The 22621-nt window shown below is 34.5% G+C and overlaps 1 protein-coding gene and 1 long non-coding RNA gene across 2 annotated transcripts; one reads left to right on the forward strand and one right to left on the reverse strand.

Moving 5' to 3' along the window:
* Nucleotides 1–3106: 3106 nt before the first annotated feature.
* LOC128208469 (uncharacterized) lies at nucleotides 3107–18421 on the reverse strand. Its single transcript, XM_052912034.1, has 5 exons — nucleotides 18301–18421; nucleotides 6743–6802; nucleotides 6072–6257; nucleotides 4975–5081; nucleotides 3107–3412 (listed from the first exon to the last, which is right to left on the reverse strand). Exons 1-5 carry the CDS (start codon nucleotides 18419–18421, stop codon nucleotides 3107–3109), a joined length of 780 nt encoding a protein of 259 aa, XP_052767994.1.
* Nucleotides 9500–16943, forward strand: LOC128207567 (uncharacterized). The gene is made up of 4 exons (XR_008256728.1): nucleotides 9500–9583; nucleotides 10570–10647; nucleotides 12603–12643; nucleotides 13023–16943. It is a non-coding gene; the product is annotated as an uncharacterized LOC128207567 (long non-coding RNA).
* Nucleotides 18422–22621: the final 4200 nt, after the last annotated feature.

The raw sequence follows: 22621 nt of genomic DNA on the forward strand, positions 1-22621 counted from the left end.
TTCAAGTAAGTTGGGTGGTTGAATACCATTGTATAAAGTCTCAATGCAATACATCAAATAGTTGCTGAGATATTATCCTATGTGTGCTAACATGCAAGACCTTAACCAGAATTTCTAAGTCGCATAATAAAGGGGAAAAATTATATATTATAAAAGATAGAGTTATCTTACTTGATTAAATAAGAAGGTTAAATAGATGGGAGTCTGTGTGTAAAGTTTCAATGCAATACATGATGTATTCGCTGAGGTATTGACTTTAAAGTGGTTACATGCAAAACCTTAACCAGAATTTCTATGTAGAATAAAAAAGGGGCCATTATTTTAATTTAATGCCAACTGGAGTTATCTTACTTGGTTATTTAAGTAGATTGGATGGTTGAGTACCATTGTATAAAGTCTCAATGCAATCCATCAAGTAATTGCTGAGATATTAACTTATGTCTGCTTACATGCAAAACCTTAACCAGAATTTCTAAGTCAAATAATAAAGGCCCATAATTTGCATTAAATTAAAAAAAGTGTTATCTGGGAATACATATCTAATGTTTCAATGCAATACATGATATATTTGCTGAGATATTAACCTATGTGTGCTTACATGTAAAACCTTAACCAGAATTTCTAAGTCAAATAATAAAGGCCCATAATTTGCATTAAATTAAAAAAAGTGTTATCTGGGAATACATATCTGATGTTTCAATGCAATACATGATATATTTGCTGAGATATTGACTTAAATGTGGCTACATGCAAAACCTTAACCAGAATTTCTAAGTCGAATAATAAAGGGCAATTATTTTGCATTAAATGCAAACTAGAGTTATCTAACTTGGTTAATTTAGTAGGTTGGATGGTTGAGTAACATTGTATCAAGTATCAATGCAATACCTCAAGTAGTTGCTGAGATATTAACCTATGTGTGCTTACACGCAAAACCTTAACCAGAATTTCTAAGTCGAATAATAAAGACCTATTATTTGCATTATATTCAAATAATTGTTATCTAACTTCATTAATTTAGTATGTAAGATAGTTGGGAATACATATTTAAAGTTTCAATGCAATAACTGATGTATTTACTGAGATAATGACTTAAAGGTGCTTACATGCAAAACCCTAACCAAGGTGTGACGCCAATGCTGACGCCACCGCCGACGCCAGGGTGAGTAGTATAGCTCTCCTTATTCTTCGAATAGTCGAGCTAAAAACTGGTGAAGGGGAAATTACCCATTAATAATTTATGCACGATCGAATTATGGTTCTCGTGCACTGCACTTCTGTCATCCATCCATATACCAAGTGTTTTTTTTCAATCCCATCAGTATTGCGCACTGCACTTTCTCTCATTGTCATCAATCTATAATATACCAAGTTGTTTTCTCAATCCCATCAGTATTGCGCACTGCACTTTCTCTCATTGTCATCAATCTATAATATACCAAGTTGTTATCTCAATCCCATCAGTAATCTCAATACCATCAGTTATTTTGAAGTTATTCTACGGACAAGAGTGTAACAGACAGAAGGAAGGATGGATGGATGGATGGAAAAAGCGGCAACTATAAGTAACAATAATGTTCCAAGTCCTTGACCGAATATTGTAACCTTGACCTTGAACTGTGTGGTTCCCACATCTGTTGAGTACATAACCTTGATGTGGTGAACATTTGACCAAAGTTTCATTGACATCTATGCATATAGAGTAGATGCCAAATACAAAGCTCAAGCCATTGATCTAGTATAGCAAGTAAGCCACTATAGCAAGTAAGCCACTATAGCAAGTAAGCCACTATAGCAAGTAAGCCACTATAGCAAGTAAGCCACTATAGCAAGTAAGCCACTATAGCAAGTAAGCCACTATAGCAAGTAAGCCACTATAGCAAGTAAGCCACTATAGCAAGTTAGCCACTATAGCAAGTAAGCCACTATAGCAAGTAAGCCACTATAGCAAGTTAGCCACTATAGCAAGTAAGCCACTATAGCAAGTAAGCCACTATAGCAAGTAAGCCACTATAGCAAGTAAGCCACTATAGCAAGTAAGCCACTATAGCAAGTAAGCCACTATAGCAAGTAAGCCACTATAGCAAGTTAGCCACTATAGCAAGTAAGCCACTATAGCAAGTAAGCCACTATAGCAAGTTAGCCACTATAGCAAGTAAGCCACTATAGCAAGTAAGCCACTATAGCAAGTTAGCCACTATAGCAAGTAAGCCACTATAGCAAGTAAGCCACTATAGCAAGTTAGCCACTATAGCAAGTAAGCCACTATAGCAAGTAAGCCACTATAGCAAGTAAGCCACTATCATGAAGAGTCATTCTGTCATTATCATAAGCTTCCTTGTATACCATTATACACGAGCATATACAGCAATAATGAAAAAAGTAAATTATAATTAAAATATTATTTTATTTTAGAAAACAACACAAAACATTTAAATTCAATTTAATACCGGCAGTTCCCTCAGTTCATTCAAACATACTGCTCTAAACAAAATACTTCCATGTTAAACATTACATGTATGTAACTGTATAATATCACAAGGTAATTTATCACATATATCTATCACATGTCTGAAAATCTGAAAACTGATGAAAATATCACAGTTTTTATATCACAATGTAAATTTGATGGATATCTACATAAATGGTTTTCTATACTTCAGAATATACTTATGATTATAAATTAAATTAGAAAGTAAAATGTATGGTAAATCTTTTTAAATATTGCCAACACAACATATTTAGCACTCTTTAGATAATTTTATCACAGTGTTAGGTTTGTATAAATCACTTGTTAACAATCAGCTTGTGAAAATTGAAACTAGTATGTACATATTTGAATACATCAAAATGCATTCCTATCTGTTTACTTCTGGATCTTTTGAGCTCGTCAGAAAGCAATAACTTTTTTAAATATCACAGTGTTGTCCACATGACTTATAGGCCACTGTTCTTATCATGAGTTTTAATAATTGGCTGATTTTTTTGGCATTTTTGATTCCCCACTGTTTCCCTATCCAGTGAAATACTTATTTATTTCTTACATAAGCCTCGACTCCACAACTTACCCTACTCAACATACACATCTGTAAATATGCCAATTTTTTTATCCAAACATTTTCTTCAGTCCCGTATTCATTTTAGCAAATGCAGAGTTCACATTTGAAGACAGAGATTTGAACACATTTTTCTCATCCGCTTTCCCGGAATGAATAGCAGCAGTGTCACGCTTCTGCCTGTCTAGTCCATTATTTACCGAAGTGTTCATTTGCTGGTTTTCTGTTGGCTCACAAAGGGCGCGATGGTGTTCGGGTCTCTTCCAACTGCCTGTGTCTGAGCAGGGTTGACTGATCCAGGATCCAGAGGATACGTCGAAAAGAATGCAGGTGTCATCAAATGGAATTTGTTTGTTCTGAAAAAAAAAGTTCAAACACTTTTGAAATGTCCAAGAGTATTTTATCAATTTATCACGTGCTATACACACACTGAATAAATTTTATTGAAAAAGAAAGATTGCCTTCACCCTTGTCTGGATAATGAACATCATCGCTGTACATGCTGCTGCCAAACAATGTCTGTTTAAATCAAGGGACATGACTCAACAATATTCAAGCTGGAGTTAACAGCCCATTTCACACTGGCTCTGTAAAACTTTGAAATTTGGGGTATTTCAATTCACACGGCAAATAATGACTATGTTGGCTTATCAAATGCTGGTAGAATTCCTGCTAGTGAACAAAAAGTTTTGAAAATCACAATCAGTTTAAATCAGGAAATCATGTAGAAATTATGATTAACTATGTTATAGTTCACACGTTCGCATAAAATCCTGATGAATAAGTGTGCATAGCGCAATTGCGTGGTAATAATGGGTACAACTTGGGACAAATAACAAATCCTACTGCCAGGTTCAATCAAATATGGGGACAACTACAACTGTTTTTTGTCTAGCTGGCTCAAATTTTGCATACATATCAAACTTATATAGTAATAGCCGGTATGAATCATCGCAAAAACAAACCTGGAATGTTAATGATAGGAATATTGAATATTTTTAAATCCTTTTTCGCTCAAAATGTGCCGAACAAATTTGCCATCCTGGACATTGTTGCAACAGTTCAACATCTCATTTTGCACTTTGTTTCAGCATTCTTTGTAAAAGAGTATATCCTAAACATATGCGGAAGTCGTTACAACCCCTAATCAAGCAATTTGTGCCTTTTTGTGGCCATAACTACACACACTCCAATCTCCATTACACAATTTTGTTTTTCATCACAGGTTCATAAAATTCAGAGTGAAATGGACTATTGACTTACTATATATATGGCCAAATGATTTTGTGTGCCAAATTTTCAATAAATATTATTTAATCATCTTTGGCCAGCTAATAAGTTTCTGTATGAATATAAGTATCTATCAGGTGTTTCCGGTACGGATAGAAAAATCCGACCCGAGAGCACACGTGTACCGGCCACGCAGCATGCCCGAGGGTCAGATTTTTCTATCATTAGCACTTATGTACATTTCACCAAAAAGCGTGTGCGACATTGTTAACTGACGTGAAATAAAGCGCAGTAATTTTAAATCACTATTGACGTCATTTAAATCACTATTGACGTCCAGAAGTTCCTCTTAAAATCACATTTTTACGATTATTCATTTTCAATTTTAATTAAAAGTATTGCATACTTATATTTTTTATTGAGCTTTATTGAAATTGTATAATATTACTTTTTATAAACCATGCAATAAAAGAAATAAGAAGTGGCGCGTTGTTGCGCATGACTCATCTTACATGGGGGGTGTAAGATGAGTTTTTCCAGCACCGGTCACATGACCGGAAACACATGTATGTCCGGTATGCAAGAAAACACTATACCAAACAAGACACCAAGGGTATGGTACTACAGTTGTGCCTTTGTTTAAATATAACAATCATAGGGGTTACCACTCCATTTTTCGTCTCTGTACCTCAAATTTATTGAAGTCTACTGGCTTCTGGCTGATTCTCCAGACTTTCACTCCATCCAGGCTGGCGATGTCGGACAGCCAAATCTTCTCCTTGTTGAAGTGGTTCCCTGAAACAGAATGAACATCTTCTGTATTATTATGTCAACCTTCACCATATCCATTCATACAAAGCTATTAGTCTAGACCAGTACTATGAACTGTCTTTGAACTGAAACATGACAATGAGTTTGTTTTTGGTTTTATTATATGACCTTTAAATAAAACTTCTGACCAGTCCACAGCACAATCGTCGACACAAATTATATACCATATTCACATGTTTTTCCGATTTTCCCTATCAAATATCACAGTGACACTACTAAAATGGAACAGCATGTTATTTTCTCTTAATCATTGCAAAACAGAATCAGCAGAAAATTGCATTTTAACTGTAATCTAGAATTATCTCAAGAAATAAGTAAGTTTCATTTCGGACATGGAAAAAATAAAACGTTGAACAATATCCAAAATATTTTCATTATTAAGGCAGCAAAATGTGTCTCCTGTGATCAACCATGTTCTTGGACTGATAACAAGCGTTTGCCATTTAGAAGATATTGAGTGTTCATTGTGGCAAAACGAAGCAGATGGTCGCCTGATGGTTGTGAACTTGTCACTTTTATTGGGGTGTCATCAACCGACAATAGATTGGTCAGTCGAACATCGTATATTCGGTGAATATTACCGATTCTCTCTTGAGTCTTTCTGAATTTCTTATAGCCCCACTTGTAAGACGGGCCTCCAACTTTCAGGTTTAAATTGAGAACCCAATTTTCCCATCTTATAAGCAGGGAAATTTTATGATGTCCACTGACAGTATTGACATTTTGTTTCCTATTGACAAACCGTCTCAGTAATACAGATCAGGAATGATCGCAATAGGCCAAGGACCAGACACCTAAATAACAAAACGATGTTGTATTTAATTTTTGATTTTTAACCTTTATGCCTAAAATAAGATTAGAGTCTGGGAGGAAAAAATAGGTTCGGTCGGGTTACGGGAAACAGTTGTTTTTTTGTGGCCTAATCAATGAGAAAAAAATGTAAAATGTCCTCACTCTGCAAGAAGGTTTGTACAGCCGACTGTTTCCCCGAAGTTTCAATGGCCACGAGGTTTCCGCCATGTTTGTTACAGTAATGCTGAGCCGAGGTTGACTTCATTAGCTCTGTCGAGGTCAGGAAGCAGAATTTCCCTTCTGTGGAGGCAGTGTAAATTTGTGGGCAGGAAGGTTGGGTCTTCGTAGCTAAATAAAATCAAAGAGAACTGAGAAAAGCAAGCTGAAATTGCCAACCTTTCTCCATTTTTCTGAGTCAATCAAGATGAACAACTTGATAAATTAACCAGAGTTATGGACCTATTGTTGCATACGAAATTCATGTTAACATCTTAAATAGCATATTACACAAATGCCAAAGTTCAAGTTTTAGCATGATGAAGCAAATTCCAAGGTTATCCGATACAATTCCTAGACAATTTACTTTGAATAGCAGACACCTAAAAGTGGTATATTTTTACTTTTGCACTGTGTTCTAAGAATTATTGTTATAGGCTTTGTCCTCTTATCAATTCTGTGCATAGAATACTTTTCTTTGATTACTTTACACAACATATTTCAAAGGACAATAAATGCTCATATGTCCATTTCATCTATACTTCAATGAATATAAGTTTGTGAAATTCTCTTCGTTGGAACACCAGTAATAACCAGTAATTTTTCAAAATACTTACCACGTTTCATATTCAAGTCTTCCATTTGTTCCGGAAACTGTATAGAACGCTTCTTTCGACCTGGTATTAAAAAACATCAAAGTTTATATTGTAATAATTTGATAAAATAAGGCCATTATCAACTTTTTAATAAAGTGTTCCTGATGGATAAAATCCTTCACTTTTTTTCTAATTCCGAAAATACTCTTGTATAGAAATTGTGATATTATTTTATAAAAATGTAAACTGAACTCCTAGTTTCAACTCTTCTAGCAGTTTAAAAACTAAAAGGGATAACTGTTTTAATGAAGAAATTAAATATATTTAATATGATGGAAATTGACCATTTCTGAAGTGACAATTCACTGGGACGATAACTTTAAACCTAATAAAGGATGCGAAAAATTTATGTTTCTATACTAATCAGTGATCCCTTGTTTTTCCGTGAATTTAAAGTAATTTTGTGTTCAGACGGACACATCATCAATTTACTAATCATATGATAAATCTAAAATTTAAAAGCAATGATTTTCTAACATGTCCCTAATTAAACCTGTCATTAAGGCCAGTATACCAAGCATACCCTATTCAAAGCTACAAAAATCCACCAATTATTGACTTGGAATTTTTAGGGCAGGTGGAAGAAAGGCCACTCTGTCAGAAGGTTTACTTCACATACATACAGAAATTCATTTTATGAACTCCCCGCCCCACGTTAAATTGAGACGTGCCCTAACTTTTTTCTTTCAGTAAATACCACATGTCCAACACAAATGACGAAACATCATTGGTCAAGCACTTGTCACCTCACATTTTTCCACATTGGGTCACTATTCTTTACATTGTACCAAAATGGTGTCTTTTTTCAGATTCTGATGAATGAAACATTTCCAACAGGTGTTGGCTTCTTGATAAATGTAAACAGGTTTTCGACATGATTATGATAGACATTATAAGGTTAGTAGGTGACCCGATATGAGGTCAACAGGGCGAAGGAATCCATATTCAGCGACCTGATATGGGATGGACCAGCGCTCAGAGTTTTCACCAGGCCTTTATTGATTGTCGTGCTAAACGTGCCTAGTCCGCAAGCAAGGCAAATTACCGACAGTTGCGTTAATAAAGCCAACATGCTTTAATCCGAACAGCTACAACCCTTATCAAAACAATCATCAATTTTGACAATACATGTTTTGGCTACGATTGCAATGGTTCACTTGACAGCCAGAAGGTGACGAAGTAGTATTACGATATTTATTACAGGATAGACAACAGCCAAAAGGCATGTCAGTGAGGATCGGCGTTCCCGTTTTCCCCAACTCTTCTTAAAATTTATCACAAGGGAAAGGTAAGAAAAACACCACCGTCATAATTGGCCACAAAATCCTTATAAATTGCCTATGATTGGAATGTTAACAGTAAGTGTGAATTGATTTGTGTAACATCAATTGTGTTTTGTATTATTTAAGTTATTGATCCAGAGTCTGTTTTGTTAGTGTCCTTTTGTGAACCAATTATTAAATTGTAATTGAGGAGAATGGATTAAGATTATAAGCATCTATCATGTGTTCCGGTACGGATAAAAAAATCCAACCCGAAGGCATGTGCGTAAGCTGGTAACAAGGCTTGCCGAGTAACCGGCCACGCAGCGTGCGCGAGGGTCAGATTTTTCGATCCGGACCGGAAAAACATGATGGATATTTTTTCTTGCATATCTAAATTTATCAATTTGTGGAAAAATGACTTTAAAAAAAGCACTTTTGTAAAATTACACTAAAAAGCGCGTGCAACGTTGTTTACCGACGTCATAGATACTTGTTACATCTTACATTTAAAAGTTATTCTTTCTGGGCCCATTTGAGAACGTCATCGGACCAAAAAAAATTCAATGTTTTATACATAAACTAAAAATCAAGAACTTGAGTACTATAAGTTTCTTTAATCAAAAACATAAACAAACAATTTTAATTATTCACACTTAACCAATTTTACTTAAAATTATGCCAGTTTGTTATTTTGTCAACAAAGTAATTTAGGGAAATTATGCCTCAAAATGCCATGAATAATTTCGCACCTACAGCTCAATCTGCAGTTTGATATAAAAAACAAGAAAATGTGTGAATTTCGACCACAGGGACTGAAATATGACTGGACTTAGTGAAAAAGTCCAGATAGAAAAATCAACATAAAAAAATTATGCTGAATATATTTATAGAGAAAAAGAAGGAAAAATTTCGGAACCAAGGGTAGCAATAACAGTGTGACGACGTATTTTACACTTCCCTATTCTGCACAATGCTAATACCAACCCTTTCTCAAATGGATATTACTCCAGCAAATATTTATGCTTAATGCCGAAAATGGTACCAAAATAATCATGAATAATTTATCTATCAACTGTAGTACGGCTTTTATTTAATTCGTTGATACAAAATAAATCGAGCAAAAAGTTTCACAAACATTTTTTGTAATATGTCGTTTTTCCGCCGATCTTGGGACGTTTGGACTGACATATAATACTTCCGATTTCGAATATTTGAAGAATTGTTTTGATTGTCAGTGACTTGACAAGGATACATTGACGTCTCCTGCATCGGTGAGTATAGCTTTTATGAATTATTATGTAGTTTTTCTGCATTTATTTTTACAAAAACTAAAACAGGGGATAATACATGCTGAATTACAGGTCCAAATCGAAAGGGAACACCAATGCATCATCGAATTTCTGAAAATTCATTTACACAGTGATACTATCCATTGCAACCTAGCCGAGAGTATCCAATTATGAACCAGGAAGTAATTTTTTGTTTACTTAAAATGCCAACCTTTGTAAATAGGAATTTATTTTGAGTAAACATTGAGGTAGGTTTATGCATAATGATATCATTGTTTTATTATATTTAGATTGCTATTTATTAGGTGTTTCTAATTCTTTTGCATGAAAATTGTTCAAATGTTTAATGATTCAAATAAATAAAACATTTTCAGACATTTGAAAATGTTTTTATTTTGGAGATTGTGATCGGTTTTAATGAAATCAACAGACAGGGTTCTTTAGGGATCTGGTCACTTTCGGTTTTAAAACAAGTAAATAAACTAATGGAGAATTGGCGGTTATTTTTTATTAAAGCCATTCTAAATTATTTATTAGAAATCTGTCAATCTGAAGTTTGTTATCATTTATGAGCATGTTTCTGCCAATGGGATTGCCCGACAAATCCATATTTAATAACTTAAGGGAGCTCGACAACCAAAAATCAATTAGTTAAATTACAGCTCAAAGTTTCCATTAAGTGTTTTATTGGTTAATAAGAAAAATACAGGCTGGCTTATATAGGCATTTCACAATTGAAACTATTTAAGAAAGTAAGCATTTTTTAATCTTCTAAACAGTTAATTGTGGATGCCTACCAATTTCAAGTGTTTATAGATCATACATTATCACTAAGTAACTAATACTTTAATAATGATGGGAAAGTGTCAAATTTCAGCATATCAATGTTTTAAGGTGTAAATTTCAGGAAACATTTTTATGTTCTGTATACTTCGATTATAAAATCACTCTCTGTAAAATTAATTCAACTTTTCAAAGATTAGTACTCTTTAAATTTATTGGAATTCCAGTTATTAAAGGATTTTGATTGCTGTCATTAATTTTCAACTCAATGTTGTGATTATTCATTTGAAATGATTTTTAACTACACATTCCATGAATGGCTGTTCTTACTTTTTTAACTGAATCTTGTGAGTATTTTAACACATTAGTAAGTTTGCCAATTCATGGATGGTCAGTTTTGTCATTTATTGGTCTTTTTTCCATTTTTTATTAAACCTTTTCTTCCTTTCAGTGAGATATAAAGCCAGTGAATACATCCATGCCACTCAATTTCAGCCACTCAGAATGATTGCAGAATTGCAGAACTGAGGTAATAAAGATGCATATTTACTTTAGTGTGGCAATTTTAAAAGTACAGCATATTAATAAAAACATAGTTAATTACTCAAAGTAAGTTTTTGCTTCACTTATTGGTATTCTATGCACAGATGGTGTCATCTTTATGAAATTTGTATAATCAAGTAAGCCTCTTAGTATAGAAGCTGAACTGTTTACTTTACTTCTTGCCACTCTTATCCTTCCCAGTTTTGTAGACATAGTATGATTATGAATACATTCAGTGACCAAGTACTAAAGAAACCCAAACTATTACATAAGTAAATACTTGAGAGACCTCAACCATTACATTAGGGACCCAAACTATTATCAAAGAGTTACCCTAACTATTATGCAAGGGACCCCAACTATTATGTAAGTTACCCCAACTAGTATGTAAGTTACCCCAACTATTATGTAAGTTACCCTAACTATTATGTAAGTTACCCCAACTAGTATGTAAGTTACCCCAACTAGTATGTAAGTTACCCCAACTAGTATGTAAGTTACCCCAACTATTATGTAAGTTACCCAACTAGTATGTAAGTTACCCCAACTAGTATGTAAGTTACCCCAACTAGTATGTAAATAACCCCAACTAGTATGTAAGTTACCCCAACTAGTATGTAAGTTACCCCAACTATTATGTAAGTTACCCCAACTAGTATGTAAGTTACCCCAACTAGTATGTAAGTTACCCCAACTATTATGTAAGTTACCCCAACTATTATGTAAGTTACCCCAACTATTATGTAAGTTACCCCAACTAGTATGTAAGTTACCCCAACTAGTATGTAAGTTACCCCAACTAGTATGTAAGTTACCCCAACTAGTATGTAAGTTACCCCAACTAGTATGTAAGTTACCCCAACTAGTATGTAAGTTACCCCAACTATTATGTAAGTTACTCCAACTAGTATATAAGTTACCCCAACTATTATGTAAGTTACCCCAACTATTATGTAAGTTACCCCAACTAGTATGTAAGTTACCCCAACTATTATGTAAGTTACCCCAACTATTATGTAAGTTACCCCAACTAGTATGTAAGTTACCCCAACTATTATGTAAGTTACCCCAACTATTATGTAAGTTACCCCAACTAGTATGTAAGTTACCCCAACTATTATGTAAGTTACCCCAACTAGTATGTAAGTTACCCCAACTATTATGTAAGTTACCCCAACTAGTATGTAAGTTACCCCAACTATTATGTAAGTTACCTCAAGAAACTCTTGACAGAACACAACTTTTTGATCAGCTGACTTTGGGTCTGTTATGCAATTGGTAGAGAAGATATTGGTATAAAGAAGCAGGCAAAGTAGCTCAGGATCTCTGTCAGGAGCTCTCCGTTGATCTCTCTCTCTCTTTTGGCTTTTTTTTTCTTAAGGAACTTTAAGACTTAGGTCACTGAAATATCTGAAATTCTAAGACGCTCTAAAATAACTATAAATTCTAAATTAAACGCTTTGGTGTGTGTTTGTGAAAATAAAGTGTTAGTGTGTTTGTGAAAATAAAGTGATAGAAACGTTTATATTCTTCTTTATTGTTCCAAGTATTATCTTGGATGGTGGCAGCGATTGATTAAGTAATTAATAAAAAGGAAACACAATCCCGAGAAAGGGAAGATCAGGGACAATAGAGAGTAATTCTCATGAACATGCCATTTGCTTAATCTTCTTTGAATATATACCTTCTTGTAAATTATTGAGAACTCTATATTTACTGTGACATAAATTTTGTATGATGACACATTTTATTATTTGTAAAATAAATGCTTTTAATTTGACATTTTGTTTTGAGCTGTGAATTTGAATCGATTCTTAAATTGATTCTGATGAATACAAAACTGTGATAAGACAGCAAACCTCATTACATATATATATACATATAGTAGTCCCTCTCTGAATAATACATAATTATCTTTAATATGTTTCTTTTTACTTTCAGTTTCACTCTCGCTTGACTGATGCAGATTCAGAAACCTAATTGTATGTACTTTTTTTGTCAAATTGTATTTTTTTGCTCTATTAAAAATATAATGTGGACCTTTTTGAGGAATAAGTTGGAAAGGAAAAATAAATTATTATAAAGAAAATGTAATTTGCCATGTACAAAAAGTGGACAAAAATGTTGAACAGAATGAAGTTTTAAATTAGAAAATCCTTACTTCTCTCTGTATTTATGTCAACTTTATCATGATAATATCTGGAAACATAATGTATTCCCATAATTTATTGTGTTAAAACCTTTTTACACTGTATGTATACATCTGTATATGTATGTTGCCATAATTATACACTGAATGCATGTAGTGTCTTTTGTGTACATGTGTATTAAAATCAACACATTCCTTCGTTATATTTTCAGGCTCATGATGGTTTCTGAGAACAAGAGGCACATCAGTGCCTGTGCTCCACTGGCCAAAAGGTTCAAGCAAAGACCACCTAACGAACATTTTCGTCAAGTTTCATAGAAATACAATCATCAATTTTTGAGGAGAAGTTATTTAAAAAAAATTTTTACTTTAATAGCTCTGGCTGCCATGTTGTGCAGTGGACCGAAATGATTTGGGCAATTTGAGTAAAGGAGCACCAAACAAACATTTCTGTGAAGTTTTATCGAAAAAAGGTCATCGGTTTCGACGACAAGTCGTATAAAGTTTTTTTTATTTTTTAGCTCTGGCAGCCATGGTGTGCAGTGGACTGGAACCATTTAACAAATTTTGGTTAATAACCACCCAAGGAACATTTCTGTCAAGTTTCATCAAAATCTGATCATCGGTTAACATTTAATCTGAATAGATTATGAAGCAAATATCTAACCTGAACAAGAACTGACGAGATAGAATCGACTTGGTGTTTCACTTACACTTTTCGGCCATTTAAGTTACTAAAAATAGCTGTTTCATAAACTTTCAGAATGTCACTTAAACGAAAATTAATGTTCAGTCTATATATACTTTCCTATGTATAAATGTAAGGTTTTTAAATTGATCTTTTTGTGAGAACTTTATGCTTATATGTTTACTCATAAATTATTATTGTTTAAAAATTATTTAAAGATGCTATACGTGAAAAATTAAGACATTATTTTTTTTTCTATTAAAGGAAGGTAATTCAGTAGTAAAATGTAATCAAAGCTATTAAAGCATGGCATTTCTTTTCTAACCATGTTGATATTATTACAGTCTATTCAAGCAAGATGCCTTTTGTTTTTACATAGTACCCATAGGTTCTGAAAAACAAGGAGCACTATTCCCAACAGAAGGATGTCACTCCCTATCACTGCATGAGCATCATAATAAAGAAATGTTTACTCAAACTGCAAGCTGCTCAATTGAAATAGGTATTTACCTCAAGCATACAGTTTTATAATGTGGCAAAATAGTCGGACTACTAGATTGTCATTCGGACTAGTAAAATATGCCATTATGCTAGTCCAACTGGCTAGTAGGTTAAAATGTTTTTCGTGAAGACTGCGGACGAGAAGTCCTTAAGGTTTTTCTATTTTTAACTCTCGCAGCCATGTTGTGCAGCGGACCGGAACCATTTGGGCAATTTTGGTTAAAGGGCATCCCGATGAACATTTATGTAAAGTTTCATCAAAATCTGATAATCGGTTTCTGAGAAGATGTAGTTTATTGTTTTTTTCTATTCTTAGCTCTGGTGCCCATGTTGTGCAGCAGACCAGAACTGTTTGGGCTATTTTGGTTAAGGACTACCCAAGTAACATTTCTGTCAAGTTTCATTGCAATACGATCATCGGTTTCTGAGGAGAAGTCGTTTAAAGGTTTTTCTATTTTTACCTCTGGGGGCCATCTTGTGCAGTGGACCGAAACCATTGAAGCAAATTTGATAAAGGACCATCCAAGGAACATTTCTGTTAAGTTTCATCAAACTCTGATCATCGGTTTCTGAGAAGATGTTCTTTAAAGGTTTTTCTATTTTTTTGCCCTGGCAGCCATGTTGTGCAGCGGACTGGAACCATTTGAGCAATTTTGGTTAAGGACCACCCAAGGAACAATTCTGTCAAGTTTCATCAAAATCTGCCTATCAGTTTCAGAGGAGATGTCGTTTAAAGATTTTGCTATTTTTAGCTGTGGCGGCCATATTGTGCAATGGACCAGAACCATTTGAGCAATTTTAATAAAGGACCACCCAAGGAACATTACTGTCAAGTTTCATCAAAATCTGCCGAACCGTTTCAGAGGAGATGTCGTTTAAAGATTTTGCTATTTTTAGCTCTGGCGGCCATATTGTGCAATGGACCGGAACCATTTGAGCAATTTTGGTAAAGGACCACCAAAGGAACATTCCTGTGAAGTTTCATCAAAATCTGCCTATCCGTTTCAGAGGAGATGTCGTTTAAAGATTTTGCTATTTTTAGCTGTGGCGGCCATATTGTGCAATGGACCAGAACCATTTGAGCAATTTTAATAAAGGACCACCCAAGGAACATTACTGTCAAGTTTCATCAAAATCTGCCGAACCGTTTCAGAGGAGATGTCGTTTAAAGATTTTGCTATTTTTAGCTCTGGCGGCCATATTGTGCAATGGACCGAACCATTTGAGCAATTTTGGTAAAGGACCACCAAAGGAACATTCCTGTGAAGTTTTGTCAAAATCCGCTTATCAGTTTCAGAGTAGATGTCGTTTAAAGTAAAAGTTTACGCACGCACGCACGCACGCACGCACGCACGCACGCACGCACGCACGCACGCACTCACGACGGACAATCTGTGACGACATAAGCTCCATGGCCTTCGGCCAATGGAGCTAAAAAATCAGCTTGGTGTAATTTGACAGTATATTTCAGTATTTGACAGTGGTTCTATCATGCAACAGTCATACTATGAAGTGTCTCACAGATTTTCTCTTAATTCCTGCAATATCCAAGATTACAGTGTAGAGCAAAGAGGATTAATCTTTGCAATTAGAAGTAACTGCACTTCCAAATACAGCATGAACAGTTCCTTCGTTTTTGAGTGATTAAAGAGTGAAAATGTTTCCATAATAAATGTTGTCTTTTTACTGTGAAACTTCACATGTTATGAATGGTTACAAATACATGTATGGACATTTTGATTCCAATTCTATATGCACATTTTGATTCAAATAATTAACCACAAGTATTTTAAATTTGGTTTGAAGCAGAAATGTTGTCCTTTTGATTGTTTCTAAACAATAAGTGGTATTATTCGTGTTTATAGTTACCATGTCAATTTAAAAAAAAAATTTTTTAAACAGTTGCCATGGTAACCATAGTCTAGTGTTCTTAGGAAACTGTCATTGTTGTCTACAAATCTTAGTATTTTCAATGTGATACTTTTTGAACATGTCGGCTTCAGTCAATAAAATGTTCCTGTTATTTTCTATGCATTTGGTCATACTGGGTATACAATTGTATTTATTATTTAACCTTGAAAATTGCTGACAATGTCATACTTATATTAAAATATTCAGAATTGCTAGATGGGTATAAGTTCACTTTTTTACAATTGTCAGGCAAATCAATGCAAGATATAGTTACATAATTCTCTTTTTTAACAAAAAGCGAGGTTTCCTAGCATTTTTTTGTATTTTTATTGAAAGGTTACCATGGAAACTAATTTTTCGTTTGCCTTTAATCTTCCTATTTATAATACTATTAATTGTAAAAGCGTAACAGTCCATCAGTGAATGGAAGAATTTAAATGTTCTTTGACTTTTACCTTATTGCTAGCTCATTCTTCAAAATATACGGCATTTTTAAAATTTCTTAAAAATAAACATTTTTTCTTCATTTTTTGAACGTGAATATAAGTATCTATCATGTGTTTCCAGTACGGATAGAAAAAAATCCAACCCAAAGGCACGCACGTAAGCCAGTAAAGAGGCTTGCCGAGTTACCGGTCACGCAGCGTGCCCGAGGGTCGGAATTTTCGATCAGCACCGGAAAAACATGATCGATATAATTATTTTCTTGCATACCTAAAATTATGAATTTGTGGAAAAATTGACGTACAAAACGCACTTTTGTACATTTTACCAAAAAGCGAGTGCGACGTTATGTACTGACATCATAAAGCGCAGTAATTTTAAATCACTATCGAGGTCAAATAGTTCCTATAAAATTCACGCTTTTAAGATTATTTATTTTCAATTTCAATTAAAAGTATTGTAATCTTATATTTTTGATTCCGCTTTATTGAAATTGCAAAATATACTTTTCATAAACCATACAATAAAAGAAAAAAGAAGAGGCGCGTTGTTGCGCGTGACTCATCTTACATGGGGGTGTAAGATTAGTTTTTCCAGCACCGGTCACATGACCGGAAACACACGTCTGGTATGCAATAATTTGCTTAAACATTGTTTAAGCTCTGAAATTTAGAAATGTGTATTAAATTTATAGAAAAAAACAACAAAATGTGTTGTTTTACATTATTTATTTCATTTAAATTTCGAGGTTTTGAATTTGACCTATTTTGGCAGAAAAATGGATAAAAATGTAAAATTAAAAGGGCCATAATTCTGTCAAAAATTGATGGATATTTAAAAGATATGCATATTTGAGTTTGTAATGACGTAACCTTTAAAATGATATATCACCTGACTATACCGCATGAAATTATTTTTTTAAGTTGTTTTTGCTACCAAGGGAAAAAGTTTGACACGACGGGAAAATGGAGATATCAGAGATTGTCATAGCAAGTTGCTTGTTATATCAAAAATAAACAAATACAAACAAAAAAAAGTGTTTTCGCAGATATTTTTTAAGGGTTAATTCCAATTTAATGCAACAGAACTGTACTTTTCTTTAAAATGCAGGAAATTCATGCAAGCGTGTATTCACAAACTTACAATGATGTTATATCTGGGTCACAGTGAAAGGTGGATTTTCATTGGTTGAACCATATTTTTAATCCAATCAGAGAGCATGTAACAAATTAAGAGTTCTTCACATTGTGTTAAAATCATGTGTCATCAGTTGACAGCAAATTATTCGGTGCAGAAGGGGATTAAAATAACTAATAGACAATGCCGTTCTTTGTCATGCCTTCATTGCCAATATCGGAAAATGACAGAACTGAGAAGTGAAACTAAAAGTAGACAACGTGGTGAAATGAACAAGTCTTCATTTATTTATAATGATTGTGTATAAAATTGTTGATGAATGACAAAACGAAAGAAATTGATGAAATTTTACAAAAAATATTCATTTGCTTTTGATCAGTTGCAGTCTGAAATATGGCATGTATGTTATATAGTATCCTGGTCCCGATTCCTCAGTAATTTTGATGCATTGATGAGAATTGTATGCATCATCAAGTGGACAGATCTCTGAGCTTTTAAATCAAACAATTGACTATTTCAAAGAGGTAAAACAAGGGCTTAAGCAATGTAAGATGCTAACAGAGTCAGTGAATATTATGTTGAAAATACCAATGCCATTCATTTTAATATTATATAAATTTTATCCTTTGTAATTATTCATGAAGAATTTCCCAATTTGGCCAAAATTGACGCGAAAATTCCCAATCTCTCAAATCGGTTCACCTACTAACCCTGTAATTTTCAATCTAGATTTTCATGTTATTTTTTGTTGTTGTTGGTTTTATTTGAAATCACTTTTTATTTGTCTGAAAGAAGGCTACCATACTTACCATTTCTCCTTCCACGTCTTCTACGGTTCCTTCTCCTTCTCATTGCAAGTCTTCTACGGTTCCTTCTTCTCATTGCAATTCTTCTACGATGCATTCTTATACGGTGCATTCTCCTTCTCATTGCAATTCTTCTACGGTGCATTCTTATACGGTGCATTCTTCTACGATGCATTCTTATACGGTGCATTCTCCTTCTCATTGCAATTCTTCTACGATGCATTCTTATACGGTGCATTCTCCTTCTCATTGCAATTCTTCTACGATGCATTCTTATACGGTGCATTCTCCTTCTCATTGCAATTCTTCTACGGTGCATTCTTATACGATGCCTTCTTCTTCTCATTGCAATTCTTCTACGGTGCATTCTTATACGATGCCTTCTTCTTCTCAGTGCAATTTTTCTACGATTCTTTCCTCCCCTTACTACAGGTCTTCTACGGTTCTTTCTTCTTACTAATCCCTGTCTTTTACGGTTCTTTCTTCTTTGCATTGCAATTCTTCTACGGTTCATTCTTATACGGTGCCTTCTCCTTCTCATCGCAATTCTTCTACGGTGCATTCTTATACGGTGCATTCTTATACGATGCCTTCTTCTTCTCATTGCAATTTTTCTTCTTCTCATCATTGCAATTCTTCTACGTTTCATTCTTATACGGTGCATTCTTATACGATGCATTCTTATACGGTGCATTCTTATACGGTGCATTCTTATACGGTGCATTCTTATACGATGCCTTCTTCTTCTCAGTGCAATTTTTCTACGATTCTTTCCTCCCCTTACTACAGGTCTTCTACGGTTCTTTTTTCTTACTAATCCCTGTCTTTTACGGTTCTTTCTTCTTTGCATTGCAATTCTTCTACGGTTCATTCTTATACGATGCCTTCTTCTTCTCATTGCAATTTTTCTTCTTCTCATCATTGCAATTCTTCTACGTTTCATTCTGATACGGTGCATTCTTATACGGTGCATTCTTATACGGTGCATTCTTATACGGTGCATTCTTATACGATGCCTTCTTCTTCTCAGTGCAATTTTTCTACGATTCTTTCCTCCCCTTACTACAGGTCTTCTACGGTTCTTTTTTCTTACTAATCCCTGTCTTTTACGGTTCTTTCTTCTTTGCATTGCAATTCGTCTACGGTTCATTCTTATACGATGCATTCTTATACGATGCCTTCTTCTTCTCATTGCAATTTTTCTTCTTCTCATCATTGCAATTCTTCTACGGTTCATTCTTATACGGTTCATTCTTATACGGTGCATTCTTCTACGGTGCATTCTTATACGGTTCATTCTTATACGGTGCATTCTTATACGATGCCTTCTTCTTCTCATTGCAATTTTTCTACGGTTCATTCCTCCCCTTACTACAGGTCTTCTACGGTTCTTTCTTCTTACTTTTCCCTGTCTTTTACGGTTCTTTCTTCTTTGCATTGCAATTCTTCTACGGTTCATTCTTATACGGTGCCTTCTCCTTCTCATCGCAATTCTTCTACGGTTCATTCTTATATGGTGCATTCTTATACGATGCCTTCTTCTTCTCATTGCAATTTTTCTACGGTTCATTCTTATACGGTGCATTCTTATACGATGCCTTCTTCTTCTCATTGCAATTTTTCTTCTTCTCATCATTGCAATTTTTCTACGGTGCATTCTTATACGGTGCATTCTTATACGGTGCATTCTTATACGATGCCTTCTTCTTTTCATTGCAATTTTTCTACGGTGCATTCTTATACGGTGCATTCTTATACGGTGCATTCTTATACGATGCCTTCTTCTTCTCATTGCAATTTTTCTACGGTTCATTCTTATACGGTGCATTCTTATACGGTGCATTCTTATACGGTGCATTCTTATACGATGCCTTCTTCTCATTGCAATTTTTCTACGATTCTTTCCTCCCCTTACTACAGGTCTTCTACGGTTCTTTTTTCTTACTAATCCCTGTCTTTTACGGTTCTTTCTTCTTTGCATTGCAATTCTTCTACGGTTCATTCTTATACGTTTCATTCTCCTTCTCATTGCAATTCTTTTACGGTTCATTCTTATACGGTGCATTCTCCTTCTCATCGCAATTCTTCTACGGTGCATTCTTCTACGGTGCATTCTTATACGGTGCATTCTTATACGATGCCTTCTTCTTCTCATTGCAATTTTTCTTCTTTTCATCATTGCAATTCTTCTACGGTTCATTCTTATACGGTGCATTCTTCTACGGTGCATTCTTATACGGTGCATTCTTATATGATGCCTTCTTCTTCTCATTGCAATTTTTCTTCTTCTCATCATTGCAATTCTTCTACGTTTCATTCTTATACGGTGCATTCTTATACGATGCATTCTTATACGGTGCATTCTTATACGGTGCATTCTTATACGATGCCTTCTTCTTCTCAGTGCAATTTTTCTACGATTCTTTCCTCCCCTTACTACAGGTCTTCTACGGTTCTTTTTTCTTACTAATCCCTGTCTTTTACGGTTCTTTCTTCTTTGCATTGCAATTCTTCTACGGTTCGTTCTTATACGGTTCATTCTCCTTCTCATTGCAATTTTTTTACGGTTCATTCTTATACGGTGCATTCTCCTTCTCAGCGCAATTTTTCTACGGTGCATTCTTATACGGTTCATTCTTATACGATGCCTTCTTCTTCTCATTGCAATTTTTCTACGGTGCATTCTTATACGGTGCATTCTTATACGATGCCTCCTTCTTCTTATAGCAATTCTTCTACGGTGCATTCTTATACGGTGCATTCTTATACGATGCCTTCTTCTTCTCATTGCAATTTTTCTACGGTGCATTCTTATACGGTGCATTCTTATACGATGTCTTCTTCTCATTGCAATTTTTCTTCTTCTCATCATTGCAATTCTTTTACGTTTCATTCTTATACGGTGCATTCTTATGCGATGCATTCTTATACGGTGCATTCTTATACGATGCTTTCTTCTTCTCATTGCAATTTTTCTACGATTCTTTCCTCCCCTTACTACAGGTCTTCTACGGTTCTTTTTTCTTACTAATCCCTGTCTTTTACGGTTCTTTCTTCTTTGCATTGCAATTCGTCTACGGTTCATTCTTATACGATGCATTCTTATACGATGCCTTCTTCTTCTCATTGCAATTTTTCTTCTTCTCATCATTGCAATTCTTCTACGGTTCATTCTTATACGGTTCATTCTTATACGGTGCATTCTTCTACGGTGCATTCTTATACGGTGCATTCTTATACGGTGCATTCTTCTACGGTTCATTCTTATACGGTGCATTCTTATACGGTGCATTCTTATACGATGCCTTCTTCTTCTCATTGCAATTTTTCTTCTTCTCATCATTGCAATTCTTCTACGTTTCATTCTTATACGGTGCATTCTTATACGATGCATTCTTCTACGTTTCATTCTTATACGGTGCATTCTTCTACGGTGCATTCTTATACGGTGCATTCTTCTACGGTGCATTCTTAGACGGTGCATTCTTATACGATGCAATCTTCTTCTCATTGCAATTTTTCTACGGTTCATTCTTAGACGGTGCATTCTTATACGATGCAATCTTCTTCTCATTGCAATTTGTCTATGGCTCATTCTTTTATGGTGCATCTTTCTAGGTTTTCTTCTTCTGATTGCAATGACTCCCTTACCAAATATTTTCTTATACCAGTAGTTTGACTTCCTTTTATGAAGGAGTCTTTTCATTGTCTTCATTTCCTTATAATGTAACTGAAAAAGGTACAAGAATTTGTAAAGATTGATTATTATTTTGATCAGGTATTGTTTTATGTACCCCCCTCCCCCCCCCCCCGACTTTAAGGTGATCGGCTTATAAGACAACCCCCTAATTTTGCCTATGAAATCTAATGTTTATGTCTAGATTCGTTAATACAAGGGGTCAATTTTCAAAGCAAACCCAGCACTTGATTTTCTCCAATTCTGTGATATTGTTTAAGCTTAACAGTTAACTCTCAACTAAATTTGTTCATTTCCTTGAAGAAAATCGATGATACAGTGGCATACTGTTATCCTCCTAATGTGGAGGTAGGTTAGAACAAGGTTACGTGGTTAAGGATTTATTTAAGGAGGCACTTTTACTCCCAAACAAGATTTACCACAATTAATAATATTTTAATATTCCAAAAAGGATGAATGAATGTCGAAAACAATGGTTCTTATGAAGGATACCTAGTTCAATTGAAAAGAAATCAGCATAAAACAAGGTAATTCTACCTAATGAGACTATAGTAGACTACAGTTAACCTTTTAGCATTCACCAATCATTTAATATTTTTGCGCATTCAGCTATTAAAGACACAGTTA

The sequence above is a fragment of the Mya arenaria genome, chromosome 11 (assembly GCF_026914265.1).
Source record: "Mya arenaria isolate MELC-2E11 chromosome 11, ASM2691426v1".
Classification (NCBI taxonomy): Eukaryota; Metazoa; Mollusca; class Bivalvia; order Myida; family Myidae; genus Mya; species Mya arenaria.

Coding starts and splice junctions, on each gene's coding strand:
- LOC128208469 (XM_052912034.1), bottom strand. CDS start 18,421: ATGAGAAGGAGAATGCACCGTATAAGAATGCATCGTAGAAGAATTGCA. Junction 6,803..18,300: donor AAGACGTGGAAGGAGAAATG/GTAAGTATGGTA, acceptor TTTTAATACCAG/GTCGAAAGAAGCGTTCTATA. Junction 3,413..4,974: donor TAGACTTCAATAAATTTGAG/GTACAGAGACGA, acceptor TTTTTTTTTCAG/AACAAACAAATTCCATTTGA.